Genomic DNA, 26337 nt, shown 5'->3' on the forward strand with positions numbered 1-26337 from the left:
AAATAAGAAAAGAGAAAGTGAAATAATATTTTTATAGATTGAAATTGGTTTTTCATAAATAAATTTATGGAAAATGTGTCATATTAGCTTCCTCAAAATCAGATTATTCACTATTTTTAATACTAATCCGTTTTAGTCTTCACTCAATTAGTTGCAGAGAGACCAAGAGCACGTTGATCAGTTAGGATGAGTGGGCTTTAGTGCCACAAAAAGATGGCTATATATAGCTAGTGGATAAGCTCCACGTAAATTTCTGTTCGTTGCAATTAATTAGGAACATAATTATTTCATATACAAATATCAAATTCAATCGAATAATAATGAGGGATTTTTATACAACAATTATTAATGTTATAGTTAAGTTACATGATATTATATGTTTTTATCTAATTTTGGATTTTCATATAAAACTAATTTACCGATTATGTCAATCTATTTGTGTGTAAAATTTATAATATATATTGCAATAAAGTTATGTGATTCAGTTTCAATTAGATTCCTATTTAAAATACATTTAGTTTTTTAGATTTTTTACAATTTAAAATAACTTTTATGATGGATTTTTGAATGAAGCAATTTAAAAGAATCATTCGTTTATTTAGAATATTTGAAATCTTTTTGAAGCGAAATGATTTGTTTGGATGAAAAACTAAAAAGAAATTGAAATTAACTAATATTGAGAAAGTAGATAAATAATTAAAATAATAGAATGTAAAATTTTTTAAAATACGTGAAATTTTCCATTTATCATGAAAAAAAAACTCACATGTCTAAAATAAAATCAAATTATATCCACTTTTAGTTCGAGTCAAGGTTGTTAATTCGATAAAAGATTTAACTGAATTCGATCAAAGATTTAACTGAATTCAATTAAATCAAGTAGATTATTGTTCCGAATTGGCTTGAGCCTAAAATATAGTCAAGTTGAGAGATTGAACTAAGTCGACTTTGACCGTAGATTGAACTAAGTTGGCACTTTCTATAATTATAATTTTTTTTTTATTTCAAATAGAGAATTCTCTCACTTTTAGAATTTTTTCTTATATGCCAAAATAACATATTTGAAAATAACTTATTATCTCTATTTTCACCATTCTCACAAAGCACAATCTAGTGACGATAATGTATATCCTTGTCGCTTGGGAGGATTGGCGACAAGAAGAAGGTGAGACGATGGTGGTGGGGTCTTGTTAGTGGAATCATAAGATCTAGTAATAACAAAGGAGAAGAGAGCGTCACTAATATGGGAAGAGACGCTAATATGTGTTTGTTTTTGTGTTGGTGTTGTTTTATTTGTTTTGTAAATTTGACTATTTGACGGGAAGTCTCTCACTATATTTATTTGTCTTTTTTTTTAATTTTAATTTTGTATTTTATTTTTCTTCAAACACAATGGAATGAAATGAATTATGACGATGAATTATGAGCCCCTATGTAAAAATATTTTTGCCAAATAATTTTTAAAATTTATATGTACACTCTATTGTGATAATTTTTGTCAAGTATTAATGTGCAACTCAGTAGAATAACCAACACTACTTCCATCGAACAAGAACAATAAATGACACTTTCTACATCATTTTTGAAATCGGTATATAATACTAAAAAATTTCTATATCACCTGCTTTTATATCAGTTCTGAACTGATATAAATTTTTTTTAGCCAGTATAAAAGACTTTTATGCACACGTGTATAATACTAAAATTATTAAGAGATAATTTATTTGAAATAAAATATAAGAATATTATAAATATAAATTTTGTTTATACTTATTATCATTCATTTTGAATCTTTATAACCAAACATGATGTACGTTTAAGATATAAGTCTATATATATATATATATATATATATATATATATATATATATATATATATATATATATATATAGACTTATATATATATATATATATATATATGTTAAAAAATTAATTATGATTTAAATTTGGGAGGGATAAAAGAAAAAAACTCTTTTACTGGTTATAGTTATTTAAATATTGTTTAAAAGAAAAAAAAACATCATCGATCTTGTGTTTGAATTTGAAGAGGAAATGGAGAAGAAAAAAAAAGGAAAGGAAAAGATAATGAAAGATGACTTTGTTCATATTAACAAAAGAACAAAAAAGTAATTAAAAGCGACTGGAAATTGCAAAGTTTACAATTATGATTAATATTATAAAAAGAAGAAACGTTAAAATTATTTTTAAAGTAACTGTGAAATTATTTTTTTAATTTTTCTTTATCAATGCAAAATAAATACACATAAAATTAAGAAAATGTCACACTTAACGAAATTTGAACAGAATTATAAAGAAATAAATAAAGAGAAAACTAAATTCAATAATTAAATGAAGAGAAGAATCAAGAACATTCAATAATTCAAGAGCATCCAATTCTTGCTGGAAACGTGGCAACATATTTCTCTTCTCTCAACCATTGCGCAATATTTCATTATGTTAATGTTAAGATTGAACCAACTAGTGTGCAATGGGATCATTATTGTACAAGGTGGTCTTAAAACATAATGACTCATAATTGTTTTTTTATTTAACCATAATAAATCATGATATAATTGATCATAAGTCATGCATATCTTATATCTTATGCGTAGACCAGTCAAACAAGTTTATTTATACGTGAAAGCAATTATTTTTCATGGAAGTAAACTTTCAACAAAATTCATAATTATGTGTGAAGAATAACAATAATAAAGTTATAAAACACTACCATATCCACTCTAATCTTATTTTCTTTATCACAATTACCACATTGCAACTCCCATTTCATTGTATTAAATAACTACTTTATCTGGAAAATTAGATTAAAATTTTTTAAAGTAACATTCCGAATTTGAGTTTAGTTAACGGTAAATATATGCTTAAATCATTTGATAGAGATTAATCAGTCTCATTGTTTGAGAAATTTTAAACTTTTTATTACGGTATTACGAATTTTTTTCCAATTCATTGAACCAAAATCCATTTCATAATACCGCAGGAGATGTTAAGTTAATACTTGTTCAGGAAAGAAATTATAAATGAAATTGATTCGTGTTTAATTTCTGAATGGTATGATATATAAAAAAGAAAATAAGTGATGGAGGAAGATTTGAAGATGGGACTGTATTGGGGTAATGATGGGGGATGGAGCTACATTATCTCATACTATAGCAATATCCAACACCTAGTCTATAACTTTTCAAACACTTCTTTTCACTATCACTTTCTTTGGATAAGAACAGAGCTCGGGAAACAAATAAAACAAATAGTAAAAATTAAGGATGTTAGAAATGAGGTAAAGGAGAAGTGTTTTGGATATGGAGTTGAGTTCAATGGTTTAAATTGTGTCGTTTAAAGTTTGAATGATGTTTAAAAGTTCAAGTACCAAATGGTTTGAAGGATATCTAAAAAAAATATTTTTAAACCTTAACATTGTAAGGAACATATCTTTTTATTTCAAACATTTCATCTTTAGGTTTTGAGATAACTTTTAATCAATATTAATTTAATAACGGTCCAAATATTAGTAATTATCTTTTATCTTTAAATTGATCAATTTAATCCATAGTTATTTAGTATGTTTGATAATCGATTAATCAGACGGAACTCGTTGATTGATAAATTAAGATGTAATTAATAGCTTATTTTGTGACTGACCGAACTATTATATAGTACAAAAGTTAAAAAAAAATAGAAAGTTTATTGATATGTATTTAAAATTAAAATATAAACTTTTTTCTTAAAATAATTTGATATAAAACTAAATTTCAAAACATAAATAAGAGTTAAAAACAAAACTTTAAATTAAAATAAAAATATTATTAAACTATAATGAATATAAAAGTTATATTTCAAAATGATAATATATTAAATTAAATTAATTTACAAAATATAAAAACTTTAATTAACTTATTTTATTAAATATTTTAATATATATTTTTTAAGCATTTATATTATTATACTTTCATAATAAAAATAAAGTTTTTTTATTTAGTATATAATATTATAATATATTAATATATGATCATCACAAAAGTTGTGGTATATAAACATAAATAATAACAAAATAATTTTATATATAATTAATATTTAAAGCAATGTAAAGGGTTTTTAAAAGAAAGTTATCGTTGTTATTTTTTTTTAATGTAAACGATATAGTGTAAAAAATCCAATGGATAAAAGTCAAATATAACTTTTGAGGCCCAACTCTTTATTTAGTATCCCATAATCTCACACTTGATAATTCATAGTTGTTGTGTGTGTGTGTGCGTGTGTGCGTGTGTGCGTGTGTGCGTGTGTGCGTGTGTGCGTGTGTGCGTGTGTGCGTGTGTGCGTGTGTGCGTGTGTGCGTGTGTGCGTGTGTGCGTGTGTGCGTGTGTGCGTGTGTGCGTGTGTGTGTATTTTAAAATCAGATTTCAACTACAAACTCATAAATATAACTCGAATTCTTTTAATTTATTCTTTTATCTCTTTCTTCATTGGCACTGAAACAGACGACATTCCTTCATCTGCTCCCATATAACGAATTATACGATTATTGCACATACACAAACACAAACAAGTAGGGTGAGCTAACATGCAACAAATCATATATAAAACATGCATAATTACTTAGATACACTCAACAAACATCATATAATAATTATGTCAGACATCCTCATACCATCATACAACAATCGCACCATAGATATTCATCCCATCATACCACAATTCCTAATAGACACTCATCCCACAATACCCCATAAACACTCCTCCCATAATACTCAATAGACACTCATTCCATAATACCCAATAGACACTCATCCCACAATACCCAACAGACACTCATTCCACAATACCCAATAGACACTCATTCCAGAATACCCAATATACACTCATTCCACAATACCCAATAGACACTCATTCGAATGATACCCAATATACACTCATTCCACAATACCCAATAGACACTCATTCCACAATACCCAATATACACTCATTCCACAATACCCAATAGACACTCATTCAGATGATACATTGATGAGCGGTCAGAGGAGGTTATGCACTTGTGATGACTTCTACTTCTTCTTACAAATACACTTCCAAAATACTTCATACCATCCAAAAGGTTAGTCCTCAACACTATGTCCAAAACCGACACATAGACCAGGACCTCCTGCCCCTCTCATCACATAATTCATCCTTCTCTACTTGAGACTGGATGATAATTAGAGTATCAGGATAACCTCCAACAACAGGACCCTCAACATCAACATATACACAAATACCCTATCATTACAGAATCTCTCCACGAGACTCATACCATGCTCATATTCCTCAACTCATATTATACCATTACAAAATCTCCCCATAATACTCATATCATGTTCAGATGCTTAAATTTAAATCCAATATAATAAAATGCAATCATCACCGAAATCATACAAAATAAATATATCACAAAATAAATTAGCAATACTAAAATATCACCATAAATGGTCACAGGAGAAGAATCAAATGTTTGACGAATCAAACTCACCATAAACGCCAGTACATATGACTAGTCACAACTTACTGGATTTGACCAGAGCTGCTCTATGATCAGGGATGTACCAACTCCGGTTTTTAAGATTCCTCTATCCTACCATCACAATTATAATTCATAATTCCATATCTACCACAATAACATGAATTCATCAGAAATTTTCATTCCAACAAGATATATTGCACAGTAATTTAACAGTACATAATCTGTTCAACAAGATTTAAGTTAAAAACTTCTCGAGTAGACTTCCAGGAAAAAGAGGTGCGTCACAATGGACAACTTAAGTACCAAGTCTTTCCTTAGCCAAAGTGTTCCTCAACTAGTTTTAACAAATTTTCTATTTACAGATTCAAAACAACAACATATAATATTAACACAGAAATTCAATATAGATAGATATATAACAAGCACTTATGTTTTTCATTAACAGTATTCATACAGAATTTCAAGACATGAATAGTAATAAAACAATATTAAATTATAATATAAAAGCTTAGAAAGATTAGCTCCCCTACCTCTATTCCAGACTTAATATCTTGCTCAGAATTTGTTTCCCCGAAAACCCTCCAGAATCTCTACTCTTCTTGCAACTAAAAATTTCTTCCTAACTCTTTCTTCTCTATTTCTCAAGATGTCTCACTTGATTTTTCCTCTCTTTGTGCAGAATAATCTCTCCTCTCATGGCTATTTATAGTCCAAAAATTTTACTATTTAATCACCACTTGACATATCTGATCCCTCAATAATGACTTGAAACGTGTAGTGCTTATCCACTATCATTATTTTAAATTTTTTTTAAAACAAAAAGGTAGAAAAGAGTTTGGACCCATGTTCTTGAAATCACCACAATTTTCTACCATTTAAGTTACCAAAATTTCTTATTTAGCTTTCCACATTTTATTTTTACATAAACTTATTATATTCTCCATTCACAAAGAAATTTATTACTACTAGTAATAAAATTGTTACTATTAAGATAAATATTTTTCATGGGTTTTACACTTTCACTGTTTTAAAAAAGTTGGTCTGAAATTCTATTTTAAAAATTATTTTCCACAAAATTTATTTCAAAAATACTGGAAAGTTTGTGTTGAAAAAATTCGGAAGTAAATAATCGAAAATTAACTTTGGAAATATAAAATGTCATTATAAACTTTACGGGGTGCTGTTAGAAATTACATGGTGCAGATAGAACAAGCCCCGTGCCACCAATATTTTGTCATTTTGATTGCAGAAATAAAAATAATAAATATTGATTATACCTATCAGGTTAAAAATGACTTTTACTTATAATTTATTAAAAGATGGACTTATTCCCGTGGTATTATTTTCTTTCCTTTTTAAATTTCCATGGAATTCTAGGTTTGATCATAAAGACTGAGAAAGAAAAGACAAAAGCAACATAGTTCCACAGCAAGGAATCCAAAGGAAATTATGGATTCTATTTTATATATTATTGATACTTTTGAATCCGAATAATCCAAAAATAAGCAATTTGAGAGAATGTAGTAAAGAATAATTGAATTTGAATGAGATTCCCAAAAAAAGTGGTTTCCATTGATGAAGTTATTCTGTTCTACACTTTTGAACAAAGTACCAACCTACAATAATATTTTTTGTCTTTACCACACAATCTTATCTTTTTTTTCCTTTCCTTTCAAATCAGTTTGCCAAATTATACACTTTTTATGTTATGGAATCCACCTTTTCACAACTTTTTGCCAGTGATTCAGTAAAATAAAGATCACCATTTGCTTGTTATTTCACATAAACTTTATAATTAAAGTAAAAAAAAATAAATTCAAGGATAGTTGCAAAGCCATTATGTGAGGAATCAAGAATTTTCTAAATTATTTTTTCTCTCTCAATTTTTTTTATTAAGATCTGTTTAAGTTTCTAATCAAACAAGCTTGTCATTTTAAAAATTCTATCTTACTTAAAGTTTCATTAATTTATATTGAAATTATGCAAAAATGGTATGATTTTAGTGTAATATGATTTAAATTGTGTGATTAATTTATAGTAAAATCGTTTCAATTTTACACTATTTTAATTCAAACCAAATTATACTAAATTAATGTCACTTATAAACTTTAGTCCAGATTATAAAAAAAACAAAAATTAAAATTAGGCATAATAAATTTGCATTTGATCTACAATTTCTATTCAAAATTAATACGATTTTAGTATAATATTATTTGTACAACTTTACTTTAAAAGTTTGAAGTCGTCTTATTCATATATAATTTTTTTCATTAAATAAAATTTTTAAAATTTATCTATTCTGGTAACTTTTATTAGAAAAACCTAATATGATGTTTAAATAAAGAAAAATAAAGAAAAATAGTAACTTCCTGCCTTAGTTAATTGATTGACTGTACACTATTGTTTAGCTCACCTACCCACGCATGTTTTTCTCACAAACTTGTCCTTTTGAGAAAATAAGATATTTTATAAATTGTTAGGAAGTAAATATGTTAACATAAATTATTTTACAACATTATGACACATGTTATTTTTTTATTTGATTTATTATTTATTATGATAATGTATTTTAGACTTAAAAAAATGATAGTATATTAAAATATTCTGAAAAAATATGTGTTAATATATCACTATTCATATTATTATATATAAATTGTTTTCTGTAAGTTTTCTAATACAATTGTTAATTATTTTTAAGAAATTTTGTGTGATCCAATTTTAATAACAATAAAAAAACTATTTTTTCTTCTAAAATATTTTATTAAAAATTACTTAAGCATAGATATGACGAAGGGCCATCTTACCAATCTACATTTAATTTTTGGTGAAAAATCCAAATGAAAGCATAAATAGAAATCTCACGAAATTAATATAGGAGGTAGTAGATGGAAGTCAACGCTGCTTATTTTATGCACACAAATTTTATTTATTTATTTATTTTTTCCATCGAGAGTGGGAAAATGTTGTTAAAAGGTGAAATAAAGATTTAAATGGTAAAGTTCAAGAGATATAAAGAGATATAAAGTTTAAATTCACCAACCTTTTATAATTTGATTGAGAAAATTAAGATTGTTCTCATCCTAAATTTGATATATCTGAATTTCTTTCCTTCCAAACTTTGTTTTTAAAAAATATATCAAAAAATAGAAAAAAAATGATAACACAATATTTAAACTATCTCTAACCACTAGTGCAGAAACGGCTTTTTACGTCCGATATTTTGGCCTTTTGACGTCCGGCGTACGCCGGACGTCTATGCGGTAGACGTCCCTCAGACGTCCGTCGTGCCAGGACGGACGTCTATATGAACGTCCGCTGCCTGAGGACGGACGTCTATATGAACGTCCGCTCTGCCTGAGGACGGACGTTTATATAAACGTCTGCTGCATCAGGACGGACGTTTATATGAACGTCCGTTCCTGAGGACGGACGTTTATTATAAACGTCCGCTGCCTCAGGACGGACGTTTATAATAAACGTCCGCTGCCTAACCACGGACGTTTATAATAAACGTCCGCTGTCTGAGGACGGACGTCCATATAAACGTCCGCTGCTGTCTGAGGACGGACGTCTACCTTGCTGAGTTCTTTTGGTGTAGGGCTGGGGTGGGACGTCCGTATGTGCACAGACGGACGTCTATAGACGTCCGACTGTACACTAACGGACGTCTAGTGGGCGTTTTTTTTTAAAAAATTTGTTTGTTTTTTCAATAGAACCACACCTGAAAAACAGAAAAATGTCCCAGAACAATTCTCCAATAACATAAATATGCGTTTTATATAAACAAATTTCTACTTAATGTTCAATCCACTACCAAACTATTAACATAAAAATAAAACTAAAACCAAACAATGTTCAATCAAGAAGAAATATAACTATTCCTAACTCCATCTTTGTAGAAGATAAGCGGTCCACTCCTGCCTTATCTGGTTAATTGTGTCCTCTGTAATAGGCGATGTAGTCTTGAAGTGCTGCAAAATTCAAGAAAGATTCATTATTGTTTCATATATAGTTGAAGATGATTTTGATTTGTAATGTATTGAAGGTATACATCATTACCTCATTCCAGTCATCTGTAATGACAGCTCGAATGATGGTCTTAATCCAACACATCACATAGAAGCCACATTCCCATGAATCTACTTGCTGGTTACACTAAAATAACAAACTAAATAGTTAAAAATTTAGATCATTCAATAACATAAATGAATTAGAAACTATAAATGACTTACAACCTTTGGATACAAAATTTGAACCAATTGACCACGAGATTTACCAATAACTCTGTACAGATTGAAAACACAAAGTATAATTAATATGACTATTTTATCATAAAAGTTGAAGGTTAACATCAAATTGAAGTCATTTTTTGGAGAAACACTTACCCTTGAAGCATGGTTCTCAACTCAGTTTTCATCCTCCTGTGCAACGAACAAAACCATATAATTTTACAGGTTTTGGGAATGATGACCATCAGCTGCCAGTGAGACCTATCACGAAGGACAAATAGTTATTCAACTAATTAAGGAAACTATAATAATAAACTGACCACATATAAAAACACGTACCCGTCAATGTATGGCACAAGGTATACGTCTCTTTTGGACTCATCCATCCATGTTTGCAAATAATGTTGTCTGTTTTGAAGTGTGTTACCAGACGGTTGAATGGTCTGAGGTTCAACAAATCCGTACATGGAAGACCGACCTTGGTCTACAACGATTGTGTCCATGTACCTAAAACAACAAAGTTAAGTCGTTAGAAACTATATAAGAATGTAAATAAAAGTAATATCAAAGACCAAATTGACTAACTTACATGCACCACAGCTGAATGATGGAAATATTCAACATCCTGTCTCCCTCAATCACCTCCAATGCATCAGAAAATGTGACATAAACTGGCACATGTGAGGGAAGACCAAATACCCTCAAATCCCAGTATAGTTCTAATGATGCTTTCTTCAATCTCGGTAATTTTGTCACTAACTTTGATATAGGATCATCCTCTGCTTCATGAATGTCATCATCTTCATGTATGACTGTATCATGAATTGGCTGCTTCTGAGGACGTGTGAACTGAAGATAAGAATTTACGTCAAAGCTTTATAAACAATTATATGAAGACAATTAACATATAAATACTAAGGAAAAAGACATTATACCTGTGGAGTCGCGATGTGGGACATGATCAATGCTCTAGGCCAGGCAATAAATGTTCCTATGGCCTCCCCCACAAAGTTAATTTCTGGAGTGGGTACAGGCACCTGAGCCTGGGGATCCCGAACCTCGTCAATGGTCACACGCACGTGCTGGGGTAATATGGCAACACCATGAATGGTCTCCCCTCCCTCAAGCACTCGTCCGACAGCCACAATGCGTGGGGGATCCCCATCAACCAACAGCTCATATTGACCGCTATACTCATTGGGTTCTACAGCAGAGCATGATCCTCTAGTGCTGACACGAGGTGCTGTGGGAGTTTCATCGGCCCCCATGTGGCCTTGCGTCATGGAATGCAGCTTTTCTTCAAGCGCTCTTTGTATTTCTTTTTGTTCTTGTAGCTGATCCATGAATCGTTGCTCCATTGATCTCATGCTTTGGTTGAGTCTTTCCTCCCACTGAAGATCCAGCTGCCTCAGTGTCTCCTGACTCATTGATTGGGGGGTTTTCTGTGTAGGGCCAAAATAGTCACGAAGACCAATCGCCCCTGGAACTCCACGTACACGTCCTGGGTGCTCGGGCCTTCCAATGGCCGTTGTCAGAATGTCGTCCCTACCTTGGCCAGCAAATGTGCCCTGAGTCTGCTGCTCAACCAACTCATCCTGCACATAAAAAAACCAAGTTATTTATGTGAAACTATTAAATTAATAAAATTATTTTGTTTTCTTAATCTTTTTATAATTTTGTTATTAATACTAGTGGAATCACCTAAAAAAGTGATCTATCGATCCATTTAATTTATCATATCTTGAAATTTTTTTATTTTAAATATTCTGTATTAAATATCCAAGTTCTCGTTAGTTTTACTGTTTGAGTTTAAATTTTTTTTTTCACGAAGATAGACATATTAGGCGAGGGAAATTATATTAATTTTAATAGTATCAAACATAAATGACCTTGTAAAAGTTATATATATATATATATATATATATATATATATATATATATATATATATATATATATATACACACGAAGGTTTTATGCGTTTTTTGAAATTAATATATTTGACTTTGGTGTGCTAAGTTGAGTATTTTAGATAGTTAAACTTTAATCACTTAAATCACAGTGGTTATTTATGATGTTGTTTTGAAATGTATTTATTAATTTGAAAAAAAAAATAAAGAAAAAAAATCAGTATGAGTCAATGTAATAATCAAATATATTTTTTGGATTTCGAATTGAGTGAAATTCAATTTTTAAAAAACCAAAGAGGTTCGTATTTTGTTTAAGGAAAATGATACTTGAACAACCATTTTTGACAACATTTAGACACGCGTACACGTGTCAAAATCTGAGTGGTCCATTTTCATTTAATTTTTCCAACTGGACCACTCAGATTTTGACACGTGTGCGCGTGTCTAAATGTTGTCAAAAATGGTTGTTCAAGTGTCATTTTCCTTTGTTTAAATAGAACTCTCAATGTTTTTAGTTTGGTAGATGTGTAAATATCTTATTGGACGAAATTAATTTTTTGAAAAGTTCAATAATCTAAAGAGAATTGATGACAAATAACATATGTGTGTTTGAGAGTGAACCTCTCATATATATTAATATTTTATATAAATAGACTTTTTTGAACTATTAACTAATTTTTTATTTACAAAAACTTAATCTGAAAACATGATTATGTATAGTTTTGTACTTTGTACTGTTCATTTTACAGTTAAAGAATGATTAGTTACAAAATATATTAATACAGAGTTAGCTTTAAATTACCGAAAGATAGTAAATAACGAATAACTTTTTTTATATATACAATGAGACGGATTTATCACTTGGTTATTTAGTGATAAACTAATTATTTATAATATATTAGAAAAATATAATATTTTTAAATTATAACTGTTTTTCTTATGGAGTGTTTTGTACTTTGAAATTAACATATTTATAAACCAAAACAAGACAATACAATTAAACCAGATGATTGCCATTAATGATTGTTATTGACTCTATTAATTATTCATTAATGATCTTCGTTATCGTTTTAATGACTATCCTTTGTGACTCCAACGTATGTGTTTTTTGTTTGGTTTTTTTATAACTTCGTTCATTGGAAGTGTAGTCCTATATAGTGATTGAAGGTTCCAATAATAAATTAGACCGAGCAATATTAGAGGGTACAATTACATAAAAATTAATAAAGAGGAAACAAATTATAAGGTTACAATTGAAATATATTGTCAAATAAAAATATATTATTAAAAGTAAATCATTGAACAAGAAATGTTTTACTTAATTAAATTACATATTTATAAACTATAATAGCAATATTTTATATTTTTAAAATTATATCAATTTAAAAAAATTATTTTGAACTTAAACTAATTATAGTCAGTAATAATGACAAGAAAAATTATTTAAAAGTATAAAAAATTTAAAACTAACAAATATCTATAATTATATATATAAATATATATTAATTAAATAATATCCTCTTTTGTTTTTTTTTTTAATTTTACCTCTTAATTACTACTTTTAAAATTTAAATAATTATTCATAATAACAAATTATTTTAAATTTTATCATTTTAATAACTATTTTTTTAATTCAAATAAGTACTCATTATAAAATAATTATTTATATTTTAGATTAAAATACACTAACTTTCTATAATGTTTTTCAAATTACACTATTTCTTTTTACGTAAATATACTATAAAAAATATACTATTTACTGTTAAAACACCAGTTTGTCATCCATTTTCACATGACATCCAAAGGATTTACTCGTAATATTATCTGAATATATTGTTTAATACAACTTTTAATATCCGAAAATGTAGTTATCTTATTGTTTAAGCTCATCTACTCTTGCAAAAAGTTTAGGTACCGTTGTCTTCTTTCTTTTATTATCTATTTTAAGAAAGTATATATATTTGGAGAATAAAAACAAAAGTATTTTTAGGCTAAATCAAATTTATTAATTTAGAGAAATTATAATAACGCATTTAAGCTTTTACCACTTATTTTCAAGATATTAAGAAATAATATGTGAAATATTATCTGGTATTCGAACAACACTTATTTGAATATATAAATTGGTAAGAACTATTTGTTATATATAATTCTTAATATCTAATATATCAAATTGCATTCAATAACCAATTGTATTATTATTACTATTTATTTATATTGATAATATTTCCAGTGTTTATTTAAGAACTTAAAAGTTTATAAATACAAATTAATTTCACAAGAGTCACTCCATTTCTCTCAATCACTTTCACATTTTATAATTTTTCTGGCTGTTACTAACTTGAACGTGGAAATTATTCCGAAAGGGAAACTTCTTCTGTGTTCTTAAGCACTATAAGCACTAGATTATCGCTTCCCGAATATTGAAACTCAACTTCCAATAATACTTCTCTAACCAACTCCAGAAAGCTACCTTCTTGGGGTAAAAACAAAGTTTAAATTTTAATTGTATAAAATAAACATTTAATGTGGTTTCAAATACTAGTTAAATCTTAGTCAAGTAGTAGAGCCAAACTCTAGTTGGTATAATTAAGGAGAAAAATTGATGTTTTAGTATGTTGGAATTTTTACCCACATGGTTGTGATCACCCCCATTTCTTAACCAACTTCCACACTTCTCAAAGTGAAAAACCGCCCACCTCTGACTACAACTGTGATAGGTGTCTCCCACTACCATCCATATGTTTTCTTTCTGTTTCCTCCGTATGCAGTGAGTGCCATTTCCATTATTTCTATCACCCCGTTTTCCATTGGATCCAAAGTTACCAACTTTTCTAGATATCATCTCATAAAGTCACTGTTTTTTGCTTCCCTTTGAGGTATCTGTCCCACCCTTTCTCTTTCTCTCCTCCACTGGATCGTTGTAGCTGTTCCTTTGTTTTGAACCATTCATTCACTTCCCTTTCTATTTGGTTAAATAAAAAGAAAATCTTGCTGCAAAAAAAAGTGTGTTTGATCTTGGTGACACTTGCTACTTTATAGTGTAGAACCTTTCTCACATTTTAAAGTTAAAAAATAAAAAAACCTGCCTTTCAAGGAATGGGGTTTGGTTTTCTTGAATCCCATTTCATTGTATATGCTTTTCTTTTGCTTCTGTTCTATCTTTTTACATTAGAGACCAAATGGGGTATAACTCCAAAAACTAAACCTTTATTGGGTCGGGTGTTATTTTCTGTCAAATTCTGCAGGTGACGCTTGAGCTGGGGAGCTCAACATGTCTGGGACATTGGTTCATTTGTTGGGTGTTCTGTGGGTATGTTGGTGGTTGGCATCAACTGGAGAGGCTCAAACAGAGTATCTTAGATACAAAGATCCAAAGCAACCAGTTGCAACTCGGATTAAGGACTTGATGAGTCGAATGACTGTGGAGGAGAAGATTGGTCAAATGGTTCAGATTGATAGGAGTGTTGCCAATGCTAAGGTTATGAAAACCAGCTTCATTGGTAAGAATAACTGAGAATTCCTAGCTTCTTTTTCTCTTTTCAGTTGCAGTGTTCGAGTTAAATCTGTAATTTCATTTTCAAGAGCGAATTTTTATGTAGTTATCTTTCTTTACTCAGGAGCTTTTTTGTTTAGAAAAAAAGGGGTAAAATAACTACATATGTGGTTGTCTGGTATCTCCCTTAAAAGAAAAGGGGGTACATATGGCTTACTGAGAAAAATCCGCATGTCTATGAAATTAACTATTTTGTAACCTAACTTAAAGTTTTATGTTGTGTTTTTCCTTTTTATTTGCATTGCATTTGATTGTTTGCAAGTCTGACTAATATTTCAAATTACATGTTTTACTGGTGATGAGTCTCCTGATACGCAACATTTGTTTGACATTGCTTTCGGTATTTCTATTCACTCATGAAGAAGGATTTCTTCTGTGTAATTATATGCCTTGCAATTCATTTTCATTGATAATTTTGTGTTGACCTTGGACATCAATTTTTTTTTGCGTAGAAGATATTTTTGGGGAAGGGGATGACACCTCTTCCAAGGAAAGGCAAGTATTTGGGTTCAAAGAGAACTTATAAAACACTTACATGTACTTTACCCAAGGAGAGACAAGTGTAGTTCAAAACCTTTGACCTCTCAATGTAAAATTTGTCATACTAATTGAACACCACCAACTTCTGGGGGTTTCCTTTAGATAGTTTGGCTCCCAACTCAGTTGCTGATTAGCTTCTGAGCATCTTCTTCACTGTATTCACAATCACTAGATTTAATTCAATAAATATGAAGACTAAAGTCTACAGCACAGGAAAAGGAACCTTAAGAAAGTGAGAAAGTTGCAACATTCGTGCTGTTTATTTCCTTGGCTTCAGTTTGTGTTTCCTTTTCTCTCAATCTTTTACAAACGTCTTTGTACTTGTTCATTTGAATATGTTACTAATTCCTTTCAAATCTATATTTTTTTTCTTTTTTTTTAATCTTAGTTTTATAATCTCATGATAAGACATTATTTGTGTGCAGGGAGTGTTTTGAGTGGTGGTGGTAGCGAGCCCCTTCCAAAGGCTACTGCGGAAGATTGGGTTAATATGATAAATGAATTTCAGAAAGGAGCTTTGGAGAGTAGATTGGGTATTCCAATGATCTATGGTATTGATGCTGTTCATGGACACAATAATGTCTACAATGCAACCATATTTCCCCATAATGTTGGTCTTGGATGTACCAGGCAAGTTTAAGATTTATTATCATTGTGTCATATGAACAAGATTTGATAAATAATAGACCTTTGATATCTAATTTGATAATTGACGTAGTCACCTGAATCATTTCATCAACAGCATACTTGGGTGAGAAGGGTGTGGTTAAAAGAAATATGCCGTGAATTCTGTAGGTTTAAAACATAGGTTGTTCCATTCTAATAATCTTTAATGAACAGGGATCCAGATCTGGCACAAAGGATTGGTGCTGCTACTGCTCTTGAAGTCAGAGCTACTGGGATTCCTTATGTTTTTGCTCCATGCATAGCGGTAAGTAGGAAAGAGTATAATGATAAGATTTTGGAAAATTTCTTATTAAATTAAACAGGTTTTCAAATGTGTACCTTTTTCTTTAGGTTTGTAGAGATCCAAGATGGGGTCGGTGTTATGAAAGCTATAGTGAGGATGCTAAAATTGTGCAAGAAATGACAGCAATCATACCTGGTCTACAAGGAAGTATCCCTGCCAATTCCAGAAAGGGATTTCCATATGTTGGGGGCAAGTATGTATTAATTATTTTAAAGCATTTTTGGAAATAAGATTGCATTTCACTATTTTTTTTTCATACAATTTTTGGTCTTATTTTCAATAATTTACACGGGGCCGTGATGTATGGATTATTATGCCCAGTCTATTGTTTTTTCTGCCCAGAAAGATGATATAATTCGTGGATCTTTAGTGATTTTAGTAAAACTAAACTTTAATCTAGTTTATAATTTGAAAGATTCTTATGCATTTTAACTAAAGTGTGAAAAAAGTAACATTGTTCCTCTGTATCAGCAACTTGTTGATATGATGTATGCTTGTTATTCATCGTCTTGGTAACGATTAGATATTATTTTATTTGGATAATAAGGTATGTTTACTGTCTTACTTTTTCATAATTTGACTTGGGAATTCACTTCAAACAAATGGCAGTCTATATAGGGATACTAGTCAATTAGTTATTATTATCATCAACCAACATTATTAAGATGCAATCCAAATGAATAAAAAAGTTGACATGATTGACTTGTACTTATGTTTTTCTCCATCCCTTATTAGGCTTATGAATTTTGTAGGACAAAGGTAGCAGCTTGTGCTAAACACTTTGTTGGAGATGGTGGTACAGTGAAGGGAGTAAATGAGAACAACACATTGATTGATTGGCATGGATTGTTAAGCATTCACATGCCTGCCTATTCAGATTCCATTATTAAGGGGGTCTCCACTGTCATGGTTTCTTACTCCAGTTGGAATGGTGTAAAGATGCACGCAAATCGTGATCTAGTCGCTGGCTTCCTCAAGAATACCCTCAAGTTTAAGGTTTGGCTTCTGTTTTTTTTTTCTCTTGCATAATAAATGTTCTGGTACAGTTGTTCCACGCAGTGGAAGCAACTACTGAATGCTTTTACAGTAATGCTTCTCGCTTGCGTGTCTATCATATTATCTTGTCTGTCAAGTATGAAAAACAGACCCAGCATGGGTGGGAACACTGCACAACATGATTTGGACATGGCAGCACAAGAAAATTCTTGTACTTAACTGATCAAGGCCTTCAGTGTTGATCATTATTGGTTTATGTGTTTGTCTTTTTTGAGTCAATTCCATTTGATTTTCAATTCAAATATAAAATGTCAACTCATTTCCCTTGAAACATTTGACTAGTGTTTGATATTTCTGTCACATTTTGATTGCTTTCTAACTTGCTATTTGTTACTGCTATATAAGTTTATTGTTTAAGGAGAGGTTTGTAAATAAAGCTTTTCTGAAATCCTTCTTCAAAAAAACTCACTTTGGATATCCTTGAAAATCAATATTTGCTCTATTATGTTTAATGTTATGCATTACTGAATCTACTACAAAAATTGGTGTGTCAGTCATGAGAAATCCATTTAAACTTTGGATTACTGTACAGCCTGTCTTTATGCCATTGTCTGTTCCTGATCTAATCAAGACGGTTCATTTTCTGGATACTAACAACAAATTTGTTTACTTATTTATCAGGGGTTTGTCATCTCAGATTGGCAAGGTATTGATAGAATCACATCACCACCGGATTCAAATTACACATACTCTGTGCAGGCTTCCATTGAAGCTGGTGTTGATATGGTTAGTTTCTCTTCATGCTGACATTTCCTGCAGGACTGGAGTGAATAATATTTCTCCTCGAGTGTAGCTCATGAAACCTTTCTTTTTGTTACCAATCATCACAGGTCATGGTCCCATTTAAATATGATGAGTTCATTCAGGATCTTACAATCTTGGTCAAGAGCAATATCATTCCAATGGAGCGTATTGATGATGCTGTGGAGAGAATTTTGCTTGTAAAGTTCACCATGGGTCTTTTTGAGAACCCTTTAGCTGATACCAGCTTAGTCAATGAGCTTGGAAGCCAGGTGAGTCATTCAAACCGATTATTTCAACCAACAATGTAAAATATCATCCTCTTTCCTTTGATGGAAAAACAAATACATTTGTTGAAATTGTTTTCCCAATAACGCCTTGGAAGACCACAGGCAATATCAAGAATTTGAACCATGTCCTGTAGGTGTGAATTAAAGATCTCCTATTTGGGATTGTTTCTTATTGTTCAACCCATTGTAGATGATCCAGCTTCCAAGTAGATTCAGCTGATAACACTTTTAAGAAAAAGAAGAAACTCTTGAAACTGACTTTTATTTAGAAACTAAACAGAATATATTTACATTCTTTGTTAATTCTTAATCTTACTGCCTGATTGGGACTTAGACATCCCATGATACCCAAGTCCACATCAGAACAATGAACATATCTGATGCCAGGTCTGATTTTTATGAAAAAAACTATTATATGCGGCAGTTCTTGTTGCCTGTAATTTATCTGACCATGATTGAGACGCTGAGAGTCATGATTGTGTTGATTCACTAGGAACACAGGGACCTAGCAAGGGAAGCTGTGAGAAAATCTCTCGTGCTACTTAAGAATGGGAAAAATGAAAGTACTCCGCTACTGCCTCTTCCAAAGAAAGTCCCAAAAGTTCTAGTTGCCGGTAGCCATGCCGATAACTTGGGCTACCAATGTGGAGGGTGGACAATCAAATGGCAAGGATTCAATGGCAATAGTGACACAAGAGGTAAGCAACTCTCTTGCATTCATAACAAGCTGAAGTCTAGGTCCATGGAGATCGTCAGCTCTAAATGTTGTGACTTTTTATATTTTGACGAGTGACACTAGTTAATGAGCATTGAGCATTGTCTGAAGTTATCCAAAATATTATAATTTATGGAAGGGAACTTCCCCTTTTTATAAATATTCACCGAGCTTGTGATGCATATATTTGAATAACTAACAGCAGGTAGTTTGCATGCATGTGAAAGGAGGAGAAACTAATATTATTTTCCTTGAACAGGAACAACTATTCTCAGTGCCATAAAATCAGCAGTTGATCCAAGCACAGAAGTAGTCTATCGCGACAACCCTGATAATGAGTTTGTTAAATCCAATAACTTTGAATATGCAATTGTTGTAGTTGGTGAGCCTCCTTATGCTGAAACCGCTGGGGACAGCACAACACTTATAATGATGGAATCTGGGCCAAATGTGATCAACAATGTCTGTGGGACTGTTAAGTGTGTGGTAGTCATCATCTCTGGCAGACCTATTGTGATTGAACCATACGTTTCTACTATAGATGCATTGGTGGCCGCATGGTTGCCAGGCACTGAAGGCCAAGGTGTGACAGATGTTCTTTTTGGTGACTATGGTTTCACGGGTAAGCTTGCAAGGACATGGTTCAAATCTGTTGATCAACTACCGATGAATGTTGGGGATCCTCACTATGATCCTCTTTATCCTTTTGGTTTTGGACTAACAACCGAATCTGTTAAGGACCTGGTAGCAAGGTAATTTCCATTTAAACTATGAAAGCTATATATTGTAGAAGAAAATGAGAAGGTAAAATGAATTGGACTTTTTCCATGAACCAAAATCAACGTATGTCCTTCAGCTTTTGGAGAAGTCAGATGAACAAAATTCTGCGTAGTTAAGTGCTCAAGTGAACAGAGGAACTCAATTCATTTTATCTTCTTATTTTCATATCTTGTATACTTATAGAAAAGGTTATTCCAACAAGATCTTGACCAATGCAGTAGTCATTAACAGCTTTTCATTTCATAAGATTTGCTCTTGTTATACTGAGGAGTCATCCATTGTGCAGGTCAACTTCGGCTTCTATTGGTGTAAGAGCTTCTATATTTACCATCATGGTGACACTATTCATCGGCTTATATTTAACTGGTATGTTGGTGATTTTGAGCTTGTACATAATGAGTTTATTTTTTACATACTAAAGTGTTTGATTGTTGACTCTGATAGGTATGCAGAATTGATGGGAGCTTATTGGAGCAGGCGGCTAGAGAACTAACTTGGGACACTTCCCAGCTTAGTTGATTAGTGTAATTCATTGTATTTGAGACATTATTATTGTTCTCGAAGTAGTAATTTGAGCACATTCTTTTTCACCATTTAAAACTTCGTTCCAAGGAATTAGGTATTTAATCTACTAGGCGTTAAGGCAGGAAGGTATTTGAGAGGTACTGGGATTTTGACTTTTGCTGGGAAAATTGGGGAGGTTGTTACAATCCTGTTGCCTCTACTTGTACCATTCACCTTAAAACTTCAATTTCATGGCTGTAAATAAGCCCAAATGCAGAACAATTAGGAAAGTAATGTTCTTTGTGATTGGTACTAGGAGATTGGGTGTGGGTATTAGGAGAACCTCATCTAAAAAGTTTCAAATTGACTTATTTCAATAGTACATTGTTTATTTTAGTCCAATTAATGCGTTTGTTGAAAAATAACATTATTTCCAAAATAAATAGTTTTACATAATTATATATTTATTATTGATTTTAGACTGAAAAGAGGAGGTTTTACTTAAAAAAGTTTATTTTGGGTAGCTTTATATTGGGAGGCATTATAAGAGATGTTGCAATGCTTCATTTTTCATATTTAGGATATGAACAAACTTAAAAAGTTTGGAAAAAAAGAATTAAGGAGTAAAGAATTTGAAAAACAAATGTAATTTTTTTTGTATTCTTTTTAGAAAACAATTATTCTTCTTTTTTTCTGCTATTACTTTTTCTTCTTTTTTCTTTTATCCTTCTTTTTCATGAATTTCTTTTTTTCTTTTTTCATTTTTACTATTTTGTCGGTGAGGTATTCACCGACATTTTATCACAAGAACATCGCACTCTGGCTCCAGAGATTGCCATATAAATAGGTCCCTTCTACTTTTACAACTAAATCTTTTCTTGCAAATACACTGCCATAATTTGGCAGAAGGAGACAAGAGAAAATTCTACTCAAATATTCTCTCTTAACATTTGAGCCTTCGAAAATTAACATAACTCAATGCTCTCTCTTGAGCTGGCCTGTTTTTACTGCTCACAGCCGTAGAACAACGTGTAATTAGTGGTATATTAATGGCAAATAAAACGAGAAAGAACAACCAAAACATGAGGATTTGAAGATAATTTTTTTTGTCGTTTATTTGAGTGAATTTGAAGGTAAATGAGAGTGAATTTGAAAATAATTTTTTTTAATTTGTCACGTCAATACAATTCTATACTAATTCTCCCAAATTTTATTTTCAAATTCACTCTCATTTACCTCCAAATTCACTCAAATAAACGACAAAAAAAATTATCTTCAAATACTTTCAAATTCACTCCCTCAAATCCACTCAAAAGAACAAGGCATTGAGATAGCTCTCAATGCTGAGAAACTCCTAATATTTACAAAAAATAATACATAAATAAACTTTGATATAATAAAAAAGCAAACAAAAAATAATATTTAACAGACAAAAAAAAACTGGAAATGAAAAAGAAAATTACAAACTAAATTATAATGTTTTAAAAATAAGAAACTCATAATGTACAACAATGAGCTTCTTCCCAGTACACTGCAAACATTCAATGTGTTCTTACAGCTTGCGTTCAAGGGCCGAACAGAAAAGAGTGAAAAAAAGAAACACGAATCAATGTGTGGTTAAGAACTAAGAGTTGCAGATATACTCAATACATTAAAAAATAATCGGGACAAGTATATATGGACAAATAGCTCATTTACAAAATTAATGTGATATTTCAAATGATCCAGCTGGAGTGCAATTCACACCTTGCTTTGTCCTATGCACTCACCAGGAACACACTTTATAAGCCTCCGACAGAAATCTGCATACTCCTTCCTGGGAACTCACAAATAAGCACTCTAGAACAGCACGAGGAAAGGAATTGCTTTCCACATTTTGAAGTGCGTGAACTTTTACCTCCGTCTCATTGCCCAGTGTTCACAAGCAGAGTGGCGGCGATAATATTTTGCCCAAGTTGAATGCCTGCACGCATGGGCCCTCCACTCCAGTTATAGCACCCTTTCTCTTGGAAAGCATCCATGGTGAGAAGGTGAAAAGACAATATCAACCTGAAAAGAGGAAAAGGGGTTTGTGGAACATCAGAGATAGATTCAAAGATGTGAAGTGTAACATTTCTGATAAATTTCAAAACGTTACTTCTGAACAAAGATATCAGGAGTTAAGTAGTTAACTGAAATAGCAAATTGCCAAAATCCAAATTAAATTAAAGAATGAGAACATAGAAACTCATTCTATGTTAAGAAACTCATTTTAAGTAAATTTCAGAAACACTTAACCCTGTATCATGATAATATCTCACAGGATCATCAACTCTCTTAAAAGTTAATGCTAATAGGTGAAATGAAACCACATGAATGGTTTCCATACATCTCTAACACACGGCCTTAGGCAAGACACGCTTGTCTTGTTAAGTGTACAATGCCCATACCTTCTTTTATCTAATGCTGACATTCAACTTTTTTTAAATGAATGAGGTGGTTAGGATCCAACACTTGATCTTTCAGCCACAAAGTTTTCGACATCAAGGCAAGGAAATCTACTAAAAGCTTTAGTACATTATTGGTTCTTATATATACAATAGTCATCCTTCTTAACACATGTTAATATTTACTCTCCAGGTTAGAAGTCATAAAACTAGGAAGGAGAAGATCAAGAACAAAAAAAAGGGACAAAGTGGTTACCACCCAAAGATCAGGAATAATAGGTTAAAGCTACTTATGCAGGCAAGGGAGGGAATCAGGGAACTAAATGAAAAAACTATTATTTCATTTTCTCAACGAGTCCAAAAATATTCTGAAAGAACCTACTCAAAGACCATATACAAAAATATTACTCCTTGGGGAGTACAGATTACAAAACCTTTTGTTACATTTGTGCTGCATTCATCTTTCCATCATCTTCTTCCTCTTTGTTTATGTTGTCCTGATCATCCTGGTTTGAGCCAACTAGCGAATGCTGTTCTACAACACTTTCGTTGCTCCTTACTAAGGAAAGCTGGTCCATAGCAAGAGAATTCCTTTTGTAATTCCACACAAGCATTGAAATATAATCTTGAGGTGTAACAAGACCTTGTTCACTGATGCAACTCCGTTGCTCCTCCAAAGTCTTTGGATCATCCAGTTTTATGTATTCTAGCAACAACTTTTCATGGTCAGGCCTCCAGTTACTAGGGAATAGAGAGTAATCTGTCTCAGGTACAAGAGACAGCCTTGTATAATGGAGCCCATCGATTGATTCGGCAAGACCCATCCTTAACAAATTCTGGTACTCAGGAGACTGACCTTTTTTCTCCTTCAATGGGCGGCTCAAGTTACGAGCACCTATCTTGTACACTTTTGCCCTCGAACGAAGCTTGTATTTTGCAGCATACAGCTTAGCAAGGGAGCCTCTTATGATATAAGAACAGAAGTTTACAATCTTCTTCCTATTGTCCGCATACCTGTACCACTCAACCATGGTTGACAAAAACTTGTTCATTTGAGCATTGGTATGCGCCTGCGTGGCATGAAACATCCTAAAACAAGGCTGGGGATCAGGATCCTTATCCCCCTTGAGAAAGCTTAACTTCCTAAACTGTTTAATGCACTGTTTCAAGCTGGCCGTCACTGACAACAGCGTCCCCACTCCCTTCTCACTTATGATCTTACCACCAGTTGCAGTGTACCTAAGAGTTGGATACACAACCCTCCGACACAACACATGGTCCAAAAACATGATCCCTTTTGTTATATGCTCTATAGGGAGGCTCTCATTATCAAGCTTGAGCATAAACCTCTGATCACAAAACTCAATCAACTGCTTCCTCAATACAGCCGCATCAGCCCTAGGCCCTCTAACACCAATCAAGACATGCCCTCCATACCTAACAAAATCCATCTTCCTAGTCTTATCCGGCCCACTCGTGGGCACAAACTCTGGCCATGAAGTGTTCCCCTGCTCCTCTTCAGGACTATTCCATATAACATCACTTTTGGAAGGAACGTAGAACTCCTTAATCTTCCCCTCCATCCACCTATCCAACTCATCCAAACAAACATTGGACAAAAGTGGACTAAGCACTCCACAATGCCCCCAATTGGGAACCCTCTCGGCCTCCTCGGGCGCAAACCCAAAAAAGGTATCCAACCAATAAGGATCAGGCTTAGGCTCATCCTCGGCTAGCACCCTCTTCTTCTGATACTTCCTCTTCTTCTTCTTCTCTTTTTTCTCCAGGGTAGTGACAACCACCGGCGTAACCAGAGCGTCTTTAATCAAATCAACAATCAATTTATCCCTAACATCCCTCATGACAGCATTGATCACCAACCCCACTTTCATCCCATCTAACAAAACACTAAAATCAGCCTTTATATACCACAAATAACCAGCAAAGCTCCTTCTGATGACCCTTAAGACAGTGTGCGGTGTTCTACCCGGTCTAAAAGCGTACGACTTTGGGGAAAAGCGAGGCTCGTAGATTGGTTCCAGGATCATCAATAGAACCTCCTGAACGATCTTGTCCTGGAAGGGTGAGGGCTGCGTGGTGGTGAGGATGGTTTTGATTTTGCGCTTGGAGAGGGAATCGTAGTCGGTTTTGTCTCGCGGGGATTTCACGAAGAACTTGAGTCTGGCGCCCCACTTGAATTTTCCGTCGAGGACGGCGTTGCGAAGGGCGAGGAGGTCCTGGAGGGTGGAGGTGGAGATGGAGGAGCGGGGGACGTAGGAGCCCGTGTCGTCGGTGGCGACTTTCTGGTAGGCGAGGAGCCAGAGGTCGAAGCGGCGGAGGAGGGGGGAGATGGAGGTGACGACGCGGTCGGGGTGGCGGAAGTTGTCGATCCACATCTGACAGCAGAGGGAGACGCCATCGTCTCTGGAGAGGGTGGAAGAGGAGAAACGACGAGGGGAGGACAGAGGCGGGTACAGGATAGGAAAAACTGAAATTGGCCGCAGGGGATTGGTGGTATTGGGGAGAAGTAGATGGCGGAGGCGGCCGGAGAAGAAGGGAAGGCGGCGACGCATTTGGAATTAGTGTTGTCAGAGCATTGGCTTGGAAGGGAGTGAGGGAGGGAAGAAAAACCCACCAAAAACCCTTCTGTAACCCCCCGTATCACCACTCTCAGTCTTCCTTCCTCCATTTTTCTTCACACATTCCAATTTAATTTAACTATTTTATTAAACATTTTAATTCAATATCTTTTGTTCCAGGTGTCACAACTTTTATTAGTTATTAAAAACTTATAATGCTTCATAAAATATTATTTGTAAATAATTATAGTATCAATGAAAATAAATATAACAAGTTTTTGTTTCTGGATGAAATTTCAAATCCGAACATATCAAAAATGTTTTATAAAATACTAAATTATAGATTATTTTATTTTAATTTTTTATTATAATATGAAATATATACCAATTTATTGTCTATCTCACTCAATATTTATAAAACCATTATCCAAAACTTGGTTAATTTAGATATAATCTCCATAACCACCACACAGAAAAAAAAAAGGCCAACTTCCAGTGATTTAAACTGGCCCAAAGGGGAAATATGAATAAAT

The 26337-nt window shown here is 32.4% G+C and overlaps 2 protein-coding genes across 5 annotated transcripts; one reads left to right on the forward strand and one right to left on the reverse strand.

The window, feature by feature from the left end:
- The first annotated feature begins 14293 nt into the window (after window positions 1-14293).
- Window positions 14294-21201, forward strand: LOC124845272 (uncharacterized). 4 transcript variants are annotated; one of them, XM_047322350.2, is made up of 12 exons: window positions 14294-14417; window positions 14896-15150; window positions 16169-16373; window positions 16584-16674; window positions 16761-16906; window positions 17466-17709; window positions 18391-18495; window positions 18600-18782; window positions 19294-19498; window positions 19775-20267; window positions 20582-20661; window positions 20740-21201. In XM_047322350.2, exons 2-12 carry the CDS (start codon window positions 14922-14924, stop codon window positions 20751-20753), a joined length of 1995 nt encoding a protein of 664 aa, XP_047178306.1. In that variant the 5' UTR covers window positions 14294-14417; window positions 14896-14921; the 3' UTR covers window positions 20754-21201. The 4 variants fall into 4 exon arrangements, with proteins under 4 accessions (XP_047178306.1, XP_047178298.1, XP_087972288.1 ...); XM_047322342.2 differs by having other exon boundaries at window positions 14314-14526; XM_088116162.1 differs by lacking the exon at window positions 14294-14417 and adding an exon at window positions 14637-14653.
- Window positions 21202-22246: 1045 nt separating this feature from the next.
- LOC124845287 (Intron maturase, type II family protein) lies at window positions 22247-25913 on the reverse strand. Its single transcript, XM_047322362.2, has 2 exons — window positions 23660-25913; window positions 22247-22848 (listed from the first exon to the last, which is right to left on the reverse strand). Exon 1 carries the CDS (start codon window positions 25796-25798, stop codon window positions 23666-23668), a length of 2133 nt encoding a protein of 710 aa, XP_047178318.2. The 5' UTR covers window positions 25799-25913; the 3' UTR covers window positions 22247-22848; window positions 23660-23665.
- Window positions 25914-26337: the final 424 nt, after the last annotated feature.

Source organism: Vigna umbellata, chromosome 5 (assembly GCF_029865625.1).
Source record: "Vigna umbellata cultivar VRB3 chromosome 5, Vumbellata_1.0, whole genome shotgun sequence".
NCBI lineage: Eukaryota > Viridiplantae > Streptophyta > Magnoliopsida > Fabales > Fabaceae > Vigna > Vigna umbellata.